This window comes from Onychostoma macrolepis, chromosome 18 (genome assembly GCF_012432095.1).
Source record: "Onychostoma macrolepis isolate SWU-2019 chromosome 18, ASM1243209v1, whole genome shotgun sequence".
NCBI lineage: Eukaryota > Metazoa > Chordata > Actinopteri > Cypriniformes > Cyprinidae > Onychostoma > Onychostoma macrolepis.
In genome coordinates, this window is record NC_081172.1 from 2750013 (window position 1) to 2762844 (window position 12832).

At 36.5% G+C, this 12832-nt stretch overlaps 1 protein-coding gene across 2 annotated transcripts in view; it reads left to right on the forward strand.

Moving 5' to 3' along the window:
* The window catches only part of nptnb (neuroplastin b), a 39312-nt gene that overhangs the window by 5198 nt on the left and 21282 nt on the right, over positions 1-12832 (forward strand). Inside the window, exon 2 of one of the 2 annotated variants that reach the window (XM_058750880.1) lies at positions 6715-7062. The exons of the other annotated variant lie outside the window; for it this stretch is intronic. Within the exon in view, the coding sequence (XP_058606863.1) occupies positions 6715-7062 (348 nt within the window). The remainder of the gene's footprint in view (positions 1-6714; positions 7063-12832) is intronic. 2 annotated transcript variants of the gene reach the window in all.

Consider the following 12832-nt stretch of genomic DNA (forward strand, 5'->3'; position numbering starts at 1 on the left):
GTTTGTCATTCGGTCAGTGTTGTCTGTAGAAGCAGAAAACCACACTGTAATCTCAGTCTGATGGAAAGGCAGTATTCATTGTGGCATGCGGCGTGAATATGTCTATGAACCATGTCTAATCTGGCCTCATGAACAATTCACAGTATAAAGGCACTCTTCTGAGTATAAATAGCTCACGAGTTACTGTGACATCCGTGGCCGACAGCCGTGAGATTGAAGGTGTTTTCAAGGCATGCTTAGTCACAAATAAAGATTCTGTCATCGTTTTCTCGCCTTCATGACTTTTGTTCTTTGGTGGAACACAAGATAAGAGCTTTCGGGCTTCTTTTATGATACGATTGTTTGGTTTTGAGCAGTATGAACATTCTGCTGAACATCTCCTTTTGAGAAAATAAATGTAAATGGTGACATATTCATTTTCGGGTTGAATTCATGTTGTGAGCTGCAGCTTTTGAGATGCTAATTACAGTATTAATCCTATTCAAGGCAGATATGCTCACATCTTTGGTTTATGGCTAGTTGACGTATCCTGTGGGGAGACATGCTATACTTTATCTAAAACTATTTAAACAGCATTTTGATCATTCTTCTTGCAATTATTATACATGCGGATTTTCTGACCTCATATTAATTGAAATATTTGTACTTTTAATTCACTTGTCACACTGCTGAACCATTTCAAATGAGCTAGTGAGGATTGTAAGAAATGGAGGGAACTTCAAAGAAATTGTAGATATATTATTCATATCAATATTATGATGATTAATGCAAAACATAAGATAAGATATGAAATGTTTTTTTTTTTTTTGAGAAATATCATCAAAATGAAGTGTTTATCCAATAAAACATGGCAAAAATCTGTCGGTAGTAAACGTAATTCTTATTTTCCTCATAAACTCACTTATCTATGATCAGTTTCTCGGAAAATAAGACTTCTTGTCATTTAGCATCTCAAGTAAATGTAACTTGATTTAAAAAGGTTTAAATATTTCTACTGGAAAACAAAACAAAAATACAAAAAGTTTGATTATGACAATTTTGGCATGTGGCATGATTGTGTTTACATATTATACTATAATATTGAAAAAGCATTATACACAAAAGTTACAAGGAAAAAAATACAATATTGGTATAAAATATCAAATAAAATTTATAAACTATTAAAAGTAACAAATAAATTGTATATGTGTGTGTGTGTGTGTGTCTGTTTAATAAAAAATAAACATTTACCAAGACATGATCATTATGTCTGGTGTATTTCCCATATCCCAGCTGAATATTCAGAGTCATGGCCATTATTTGTTGTGTATATATACAGTCATCTTTTGAAATCGCATGACACGTTTATCCGTGTATGAAAACGGGCACATGTTGTTCTTTGCGATGGCAAGGCATTAACTCAGAACGCTGGTTGAGATTTACCAAGAATTCATGTAACACCTGCGCGAACCGTTAAAGAGTTTCTACCGCAGAAAAAAAATGACTCATTCTTACCACCTGTGTTAGATACTCCGTATGCAATTCACGGGTGACGTTATTAGAAAGAAGATGAAGAAATCACAGCCTGTCGTGGAAGAGAAAAAGATTCGACATGCACTGCATCGTGACTCTAAAATCATGATATGAATGCACTGCAGGATCGCTGATTATTGTTTAATATAGTAGACAGATTGACAGGCAGACACTCGTGACCCGTTCCACCTACTCAACACTCGTGTGTGTGTGGAAATATGGCAGCAGTAGCTTGTGTTTTTGAGTCTGCATGGTGTTTTATTGTCCTCCGGGGAGCTGTAATTCCCACTGGAGAGGTGAAAAACTCAAGTACTCCCGTTAACACACTCAAGCTGCCAGATCCCACCATTAAACGCCTTTTTTTAGTTGGCACAGGGTGCTGTTAATAAAAGCATCTATTGTAGCAGGTCACGTGAGAATATTAGAGTATCATGTAATGATTTCAGAATTAGCAGCATTGCAATATTGAACAGTTTAATGAAATTGAATAATCTTTAAAGGAATAGTTCACCCAAAAATTCAAATTTGCTGAAAATGTCTTCACCCTCGGGCCATCCATGATGTAGATGGGTTTGTTTCTTCATCAGATTTGGAGAAATGTATTATTCCATCACTTGCTCACCAGTGCATCCTCTGCAGTGAATGGGTGCCGTCAGAATGAGAGTCAGAACACCTGATAAAAACATCACAATAATCCACGACTCCAGTCCATCTTGAGAAGTCAAAAGCTGCGTGTTTGTAAGAAACAAATCCATTAAGACATTTTTAACTTCAAACTTCAGAGTCCATAATCCTTCAGTGAAAAAGTTGGTCTGAATCAGAAGATAAATCTGCACAGATCAAGCATTGTTTACAAGCCAAAACAATATGTAGGTCGATATTATTATTATTATATGTAGCTATAAAGATAAAAACATCTGAATGGATTTGTTTCTTACAAACATGCAGCTTTTGGCTTCTCAAGATGTTGGAGTGGAGTGGTGTGGATTACTTGTGGATTATTGTAATGTTTTTTTATCAGCTGTTTGGACTCTCATTCTGACGGCACCCATTCACTGCAGAGGATCCATTGCTGAGCAACATTTCTCCAAATCTGAGGAAGAGACAAACTCATCTACATCTTGGATGGCCTGAGGGTGAGAAAATTGTCAGCAAATTTTCATTTTTCTTTTCATCCTTTAAATCTAATTGCATGATCTTGAGACCCATGAACATGCAGAAGTAGTATCCTGGGTGTAAGTTAATTTGATTGAAAAGCCTCAATGAATGCATGTCATTATGTACCGCTGTATGCACCATCCAGATGTTTCTGTTCCCGGAGAGGCTTGCAGAGAATCGCGCTCCAGTAGAGAAGGTGTGAAAGCTCAATCTGTTCGTTAGGGTGGCTGAAAACTCCAGACACGGATGTCTTTATTCCGAGAGAATATAATTATGGTTCACATGATCGTGCCTCAGGCAGGGAATTCAACTAAGTGAAAATTGTGTCTTTTCATAGCTCACTCCACACACACACAGACACACCGGCTTCCTTCAGAGTCTCTCTGCTGTTTCTGAACACCTGAACACTCATTGAAATCAATCTCAAGTCATTCTCAATAAGACCAGGAACATGCATTTAGAGTCTAATTTGATTTCATGTTGACCTTACATTTCTAGATACATGAATGTTAAAGGCTAGTGAAGCATGTCGACACACTTCTGTCTTTTAGTAGTGTCATCTTCCTGAACAGAGACAAACGAACATGCAGCGCTTGATCCATCTTGTATTTGTGTTTAAGAATGATGATTAAAAGACAGCTTAGGCATCCTCTGAGCGCCGGTTCATTTGTCATCCTGAGATTATATGACAAAACCACCTCAGTCTCCTTGAATGACCTGCCAAAATGTTTCCTTTGCCAGTTTCTTGAGTGTAAAATGAGAAAATTACTTTCCAAATATCCTTTTAGATACAGGAAAAAAGCGCTAATAGGGTTGTGTGATGAAAATTTAGTGCAATATTTATTTTTTAATTTTTTATGTTTTGGAAAGAACTGCTTAACAAGACTGCATTTATTTGATCAAAAATTATTATATATTATCTAATTATTATTATTACAATTTTAAAAAGTGTTTTCTATGTGAATATATAGTAAAATGTAATTTATTCCTGTGATCAAAGCTGAATTTTCAGCATCATTACTCCAGTCTTCAGTGTCACATGATCCTTCAGAAATCATTCTAATATGCTGATTTGCTCAAGAAACAGTTCTGATTATTATCAATGTTGAAAACAGTTGTGCTGATTAATATTTTTGTGGAAACTGTGATGCATTTTATTTTCCCGGATTCTTTGATGAATAGAAAGTTAAAACCCAGCATACATTTTTGGTTAAATTTCGGTTGCGACGTCAGGTGACCAAAATTCTGTGTAAATTCAACGTCTAATGTCAATGTTAAATTGATGTCCAAGACCGATATTTTGTTGTTTTTAGGTTATGTAACCGAAATCCAATGTTAAGTCAAATACTGACGTCAACCTGATTTTCATTTTCAACCAAAATGCAACGTCTGTCCGACGTCATGCCAACGTCAACCTGCCGTTATATAGACGTCCAGTGCCTGCTGGGAAAGAACAGCATTTATTTGAAACCGAAATCTTCCGTAACATTATAAATGTCTCTACTGTCACTTTTGATCAATTTAATGCGTCCTTACTGAACGAAAGCATTAATTTCTGGTAGTGTATATTACATTACATCATGGATATCAGATAAATCACCCAGCCCTAACACATTTTGACACGTTTTATTGATATTTGGCTGCGAGTTCCAGCTCGGTCCAAATGCGACTCTACTGTAGATCTGAAAATGAGACCCGTTGTGAGCTCGCAGCGCTCTGGGATGATTGAGTCCCCATCTTGAGCAGTCACTAGTACTTGGAGGCAAGCCTAGCCTGGCGTCATGGGCGGCATTCATCACGCACCAAGGTTAAACTGAACTGCAGTTTAGAAACTATAAGCACCGTCATCATGTCAATGTGATATTTCATACTTGCACCCAGAGGAAAGAACCATCACAAATGAGATCTGTCATTAATTCTCCTAGACAGTAACACGGTTTTCTTTATCTTACTGAAGTCTCCTGCTTCTCTGATGTTTCTCCTGAGAAAAAGACCCCAGTGAGATCTATTCAGGTTCATTTAAATGCACAATACACTTGACTTCTGAATGGGGATTTGAGGAGAAACATCCGAGACGGTGAGATATGCAACCTCACATTTGCTTGTTTTCATGTAGTTTTTCAGATTGAGTCTGAAGATTATTGTGTGTAGAGATGCAAGTGAATCTCCTCCAGACTGTGTGTGACTAAGGTTACATGTTTGTGGCTGACGCCACCTGTGCATTAGTCAGCTCTGACATCTCATGGATGCATGTGACAAGCTGATAGTGGCACGATAAACAGGAACGATGTAAAACCATCAGGGGTCGACAGGAATCGAGTCGCAAGTAGATCTGATGTGAGATGCAAGCATATTTTTTTTCTCTGCACCCATGAAATTCACCTTTCCGTGGGCTCAGTCTCTCGCCGTGAGAGCCGTAATGCTGTAAACTCCAGCAAACCTTCATGAATCATTTCATTTACAGGCCCGGTAATCCGTTACAATAATAACTTCATCTCGAAGGGCATCATCCTTTCGTATCTCACTGTTTCCTGGGATAAGTAGGGATGCGCTGATGGTATTGCCATCTGGATCTTTGCAAAATACCTTTTCTTAAGCGCACAGAATTTCAGGGCTCACTGCAAATAAATAAAATAATAATCATTTTGACTTGTTTTCTGGTAAAAAATATCTAATACATATACCTTAATACAAGATACATTAATTAGAGAAGCAAAATTGTTTGAAATAAGACTTCCTTTAAGAGAATATATCTTGAATTAAGTTTATTTTTCCTACCTCGTGTGACCAAATCCTTTTTCTTGTTTTATGCAATTTATCAGTGAGGTTAGAAAAAATAAAATATAAGTCCAATTTAAGTAGAAACTTCATTCAAGATACATATTCTAAAAGCAAGAAAGCAAGCAATTATTGTTTTACATGATTTAAAAAATGCTGCTTAAGCAAAATTATTACTTGAAGTGAAAGCATATACAATTTTGTTTCTCAAGTAAATGGTTTTTAATGGAAAACATATTGGTAAAGACAAAAATACTGGTTGAGAAAGATAATTTTTATTATTATTACAATTATTAAAAATGTAAATGAAAATGATCTCTTTATTCTTAATGATTTATTCTACATATTCTATTTATCCAATCTGTATTTTCAATTTTGCTTCTCAAATACAGTAAATTGTTTTTAAGGATTTTTAAATGGTTTATTATTATTATTATTATTATTATTATGATTTCTAGATGGTTTTTATATTGATAAAGACAGAAATGCTGTTTAAGATAATAATAATAATAATAATAATTTATTATTATTATTATTGCTGTTATTATTATTATTAAATTGCAGTGCTGCCAGAAAACAACTTTATCGGGCAAAACATGAACAATGACCTTAAAGTGAAAGCATTTATTCTAACCGTTTGTCCATGCTGTATTTACAAAGAGACAGTGAAAAATGGCATTGAAGACATGCTAAAGGGAGATTCTCTGTTTCCTTGAGAATCACTAAATTATCCTGCCAATGTGAAGCATAATGCAGCATCCGTCCAGACTTTATATACTGCTTTATGTGCAAATGTTTTTCTCTGTATAGGATTTAGCCAAAATATTAGTGAGATGGTCAGAGCATTAGGAGTAAATGTATGTGTAGAAATAGTAAAGAAGCCTTTATAGAAACATACTGTATATGAGAATGTGTTTTAAAGGGAAAGAACGTTCTGCCATCGTTTACTCAGACCTGTATGGGCATAAGGATGAGTAAATAATGACCAAATGATTATTTTTGTTTGTAATAGTCAAACATGTCGTTTTAAGCCTTAAAGATCATACTGTAATGTGATATCACATGAAGAGCATCCATTAACCTGTTTCTCACTGATGCTCTTTAATTCTGTCTTCTACTATTTTCCAACTGTTTTCCACTCATTTCTGGCTCGTTTCTTCTTTTTGATCATTCTTCTTTTGTTTTCCAACTGATCCGACGCTTTGGTTTTCTCTCGCACACTCCCTTCACACTTCTTCCCCTCCATGGCTCCCTCTTCCTCTCCAGCTGGGTTTGTGAAGTCGCCAATGTCAGAGATAAAGCTCACAGGAGACGCCTTTGAGCTGTACTGCGACGTGGTCGGTAACCCCGTGCCGGAGATCCAGTGGTGGTATGCCGATATTAACAGGGCGGACTCCTTCAAGCAGCTTTGGGACGGCGCCCGCAAGCGACGGGTGTCCATCACCTCGGCGTCCGGCGCCAACCGTGTGAGCGTGCTGGCCATCTCCCGCCTCACGCTGGAGGACGCCGGGATCTACGAGTGCCGGGCCAGCAACGACCCGCGCCGCAACGACCTTCGCCAAAACCCGGCCATCACCTGGATCCGAACGCAAGCCACCATATCCGTGCTGCAGAGTGAGTGCTCTATGTACTGTAGTAGCTAGATGCTCAAGTGTCCCGCTGCGTCCCCCATGCACAAACAGCTACGCACTAGGGCTGGGCGGCATGGTTTGAATATTGCGTTTTGATTTTAATGGGAGTGATGTAGTATTTGACATGTCATTCTGCACGCAGCTATAATGATACTGAATTCAGATGATGTGCATCACGTGTGTGTGTGTGTGTGTGTGTGTTTGTGTATCAGGGTTGTGCATCATTCTGAAATAAACTGAAAATGCATTTAAAATCCCATTCAATTTCTGAATTTGAATTGAGGAACTGGAACTGGAATTGCATTTGAACAAGAATAGAATTTTTACAAGTTAGACTGTATAAGGGTTACACTGTGGTCCTTAGAGGACAAAAACGTCCGAGTCAAAAAATGGTCATAAAAATATTATATATTCATATTTTTTCTGCTTTCATTGACATTGACACAGGCATTAGTCACAACATTAGTCCTGATCATAACTACAAAAAATTACGTTATATGTTACGTTATTTTTTTTACAGACTTATAGTTTATATAATAATTCCATTTATTATTATTTTTGTTATGCTTTTTGCATTAACTTCTAAGGTCACACAAGGGTTAAAAAAAAAGTCTTGAGGTTTGAAGGTTAATTTCCCAGAATGCATAACAAGCATTGAATTTCTTTAAATTATAATCTTGTAAAATCCTTTTCTTATCGTTCCAATTCAAATTCTGGAATGCTGGGGTCAATTCAATTCAAATTCACACTCATGAATTAAAATTAATTAAACGTAGCACATCTGCTCAGATTTAGAGTGCATTTCTGTTTTACGATATTTGTTTGCTATGAATATAATCTGATATTATGGTTTGCATCCATATAAAAACAGTCAACATGATCTCACAGAATTCCGTGTAATGTTCACGGACTTAATTAACCTCCGAATCTGTGGTGGCATCACGGAATCGCCGAAAATTCCGTGATTGGGTTCACAGAAAAAATTCCGTGATTGGCTCACAGAAGTGATACCAATGTAAGTCAGTGACAGGCATCAGCCGTGCTCCACGCACGGAAACCTTTAGCATCAATATGCCGACGCGATACTGGGAAATGTATCGTCATCATTATTGTTCAGAACTGGGTAGGTTTAGGGTAGGGGTGGGGTCAGGTACTCCAGTGAAAGTATAACTGCATCGGAGTCACTCTTTTTACGTGGTCCGATGCAGCTCTGGTGAACCAGTGAATCCGTGCATGGACCACGGCTGATGCCTTCTGCTGATGCCTTCTAATTTTCGGCGATTCCGTGATGCCACCACAGATTCGGGGTTAATTAAGTCCGTAAACATTACACGGAATTCTGTGAGATCAGGTTGAAAACAGTAAAGAATCAAACGAGATGAAGCACCTTTCGTTAGTAAAGCAATCAAAATCACCAGATTATCCCAAAATAGATATTATCGCATGATTGTGCAATGCATAAAGCATATTCAGAGGGAATTTGCAGCAAAAATAACTAAATAATGTTTTCTGCTATAAAACATTCTTCTTCATGCAGCCTAGCCCTACTACAAACAAAACAAACCCCCATAGTATGTACATTTTTTTTTTTTTATTGATTCCTCTTGTATTTTTATTATGGCTTGACCTTGGTGTGTCCAAATGTCCCCCTTTCCTTCAGGCAGACTTTGAGGATTCCCACTGAATTCAATAGTCATTCAGCCCCTTTCCTCTCCTAATGCCCTTGAGCCTCTTGTTGTGGATGACCACAAACCCAGACAAATCCCTGCTCTCTGTCTGCCTCTCCTCCTCCTCACTCCTTCCTCCCTCACCCTACATGCCGTCCATCCCGGCTGTTTCTGTGTTTCCTGTGTTGCTTGGGTTCTTTATTTTCATTTCATATGGACATGATTTACTCGGGAATCTTTTGCCTGTTTGTTTTTCAGTTTTGCGTTGCGTGGGTTGTTTTATTTACTTCAAAGCCCGACATTGTGTGCCCTGTGCAGAGCGTAAAGCCTAACGCCGCTTTGAAGTCATGCCGTGTTTTATCTGTGCATTTTGTCCTTGGAAAAGGGTGGATGGGACCAGGAAGAAGACACAAGGAAAGGGGGTCATTTCAGTTATACAGGCAATTCCTTATCTCAGTATCTCAAAAAAAAAAAAAAATTCATAATCTTATCTCTGGTATAAAACTGACCCGTGTGCATCCGCAGCTGGATAATGACCTTGTGCCTTCTTTGCATTTACTGTTTGCCTGTGATTCAGTAATGACATGATATTCCTCCCGCTCTGATCCCTAAACATAAAGCCAATCAGTCGGGTCTGATTAATTTGTGTGTGCTTAACTGAAGTTCAGGGATTACTGTCCATCAAGGGCTTGCTAAATTAAGACAAACATCTTTCTGTGTCAAATAACATGATATCATATTCTGTCATTACTGAGATTCAGTGTTGTCATATTATTATATACATGTGATATGGCAACATCACATGCATATAACAGGCTATACATGCCGCAGCGTATAGTTTGTCAATAGGACCGTGTCCAGATTGATGTTGGTCTTGTCGAGCTTCTCGTGTGCAGAGGCTGTAGACTGTAGTGAAAACCTCCCAAACCTGCAAAGCTCATTTAATATTTATTAGGGATGCACCGATATATCGGCAATTATCAGCCAATGATCAGAGCCGATAATGTCCTGTCAATCAAAAGCTCTCAAATTGTCCATTTTATCACACAATTTTTTTTTTAAGTCTTCTACTTTAATACTAGTTATAGCATGCAATTAACATGCATGAGCATCAGAAGGTGTTGAAAGATACAGTCTCATGTAATCGCTAAATCAGAGTTTCAACCATGGAAAGATGTCAATAAAATTGCTTATGAACGATACAATGCATTCACCTCAGGAAAGAGATCCAGTGTTCACAGTTGGTTAATGAGCTATAAAAACAACAGAGAGGAGATTATTTACTGTTAGTTATATATGTATGTTTGAATACATCTTTTTATGGAAACTACTTTGTGCAGTTGAGTTGAGTACAAATATTTTTTGAGTGTGATTTATTATATCCAGTGTTGGGTAAGTAATTACTAGCTACTAATTAGATCTTCAACACTGTAATTAGATTACTGTACTAATTACTCTCTCCAAAAAGTATTGCATTGCTTATTATTAATTACTTTTTAAATCCAATGTCAACTTCAACCAGTTGAACAATACAAGGATAGACATGAAACTGCTTATTTAATTTTTTTATTTAATCTTAAATAATATAAGATTGAATAAATTATTCTTGAATTGACCAAAGTATTTAAAAGGAGAAGGTTACATTAAAAACATACATTTTAACATTAGATGTGAAATTTTATACAGAACTCTTATATGGTCTATACAGTATTTAATGCAATTACATCAGAATTAACGGGAATTAAATTACAGAAGAATTAAGTGTAATCCCTTACTTTACTTTTTCATGAGAAAAGTAAAAAATTACAGTAATTAATTACTTAGTACATCCAACACTGACTATGTATGAGTAATAATAAATAGCATTTGGATGTAATAGTTTGAGCTCTGCTGTAAATTTTAACCTTTAAGATTATAATAATGTACCAAAATGAGAGAGATTACAGTATTGATTACGGCATTAGTTGGAAGAGATATATTATTCCCTTACCTTTAAAAGATAGTCCACCCTAAAATGAAAGGTCTATCATAATTTTCTCACTTGTTCCAAATCTGTATGAATTTCTTTCTTCTTTTGAAGAATGATGGTTACCAAATAGCTGATGGTAGCCGTTGACTTCCATAGTATGAAAAAAAAAAAATCTATGGAAGTCAATGGCTACCAGGAACTACCATTTTGGTTACCAACATTCTTCAAAATATCTTCTATGTTCAACAGAAGATAAAAACTCATGCAGGTCTGGAACAACATGAGGGTGAGTAAATGATGACCGAATTTTCACTTTTGGGTGGACTGTTCCTTTAAGAAAGGGATATTGATATTGGCAGATGTCATTCTGAATAATCGGCTCTTGGTATTGGCAGAGAAATTTAGTATCGGTGCATCACTAATATTTATATTTTCACCCCAAACTTCTCTTCACAGTTTTCCTTGCCAAAGCTCCTCATCGGTGACTGATGATTGTGAGCAGGACCGATTGATTGACCATTAAACTCTCTCCTCTTAGCAGGTGACCTCCAGATGACCTTCGGCAGGATCTCTAGACGTTCTCGTAGCCGTCCAGACAGATAGTGTGTAGGTGAGAGTAGGCAATGTGACACCGGCTGAGAGAGAGTACTAGCAGTAACGTTCCCCTCAGCTAAACCAAACTGCAGGAGGAGGTGTAAGGAATGCTAATTGGAGGATGATCCCGAGCCCCTCCCAGCGGAGCGGGAATAATATCTGGAGGTTTACTGTACAAGCCAATCACAGATTATGCCTCGCCCTGTTTTTTCCAACTGGGTGCTGCGGTTGCTACGGTAGAGATTCACACACCTGGATGCTCGGCTCAGTGATTAAAGTCTGTACGTTTAAGTTAAAAGCTTATTAAATGAGGATAAAAAGTAGTGATGTTTTGCTATTTGAGCCTGTAGCAGTCCCAGAAACAATCTGCCGTACTTTGTCGTAATTTTGAGGGAAAATCTTTAGAATGTACTGTATTTGAATATTTAAACAGTTAATATGATAAAATGTGTTAAATGGAGAAAAATTAACTCCAAAAACATTTTGGAGTCAAATTGTAAGTCAAATGATAACATTTCCATACATTTGGATTGCACCGTTTAAACATAAATAGGTCAGAGTTCTGTAGTAGTACTAATAAACTGAATGCGTTTTAAATGCACAATAACTATCTTCATATGTTTATCAATAAATCCAATTTGATTCCAACTCACACATTTTAACTAACTGAATATTAGTTGCTCCACAGCTAGTCATATTTAACCATGTTTGTACTTTGTAATTGAATAAATGTAATTATTTTCACAATGAACAGATTTATACTCATGCTATTTGAATATATGATTATTTAAATCAAATCAAATTGATGCAAATAGTTAATATTAATATGCCATAATTTTTTGAACTGACTGACTGATAAATATACCTCAAATTAAATTTATTAGTTTGTTAAAACAAACTACTAATGGTAATGTTAAAACCATGTAATTCAAAAACTTAAATGAAATAAATATTAAATGAAACATTTTATTTAGTGTTTTATTTATAGCTAAAAACATCATTAGTTTGGCCGTAATATTTCATAAATAAGGATGAGCAGAACTTGCATGACGGGCATTTGCAGGTTTTCTTATTTTATTTGGACCGTCCTTTAGACAATAAATGATTGAAACAGTAAACCATTACTACTGGATATAAATTTTGGCCACTGATATATGCCATAAAATACTAAGAGAAAATAAGCTGAACAGAAACAGAACTGTTATTAGAAACTTTGCTGCTTGCACATGAAATGTGAAATCCAAGTTGAACTGGATTTAATGGAAACTGCGGATGATGGATGATTTCGCTGTAAAAGCGTCCTCGTGTACAATTGATGGGGCTCATATTGTGGTCCGAACAAAACTGCATGTTCACTTTTGATTCTTGATTGTCTGCAGGTGCAAATTCAGTGTCTATTTTATGATATGTGTCAAAATAGAATAAATTGCAAGCCATTTTTGTCCCATTTCAGGCAAGTATGGAGGTGTATATGCTCTCAAAGGGATAGCTCACCCAAAAATGAAAAATCATCATTTATGTGT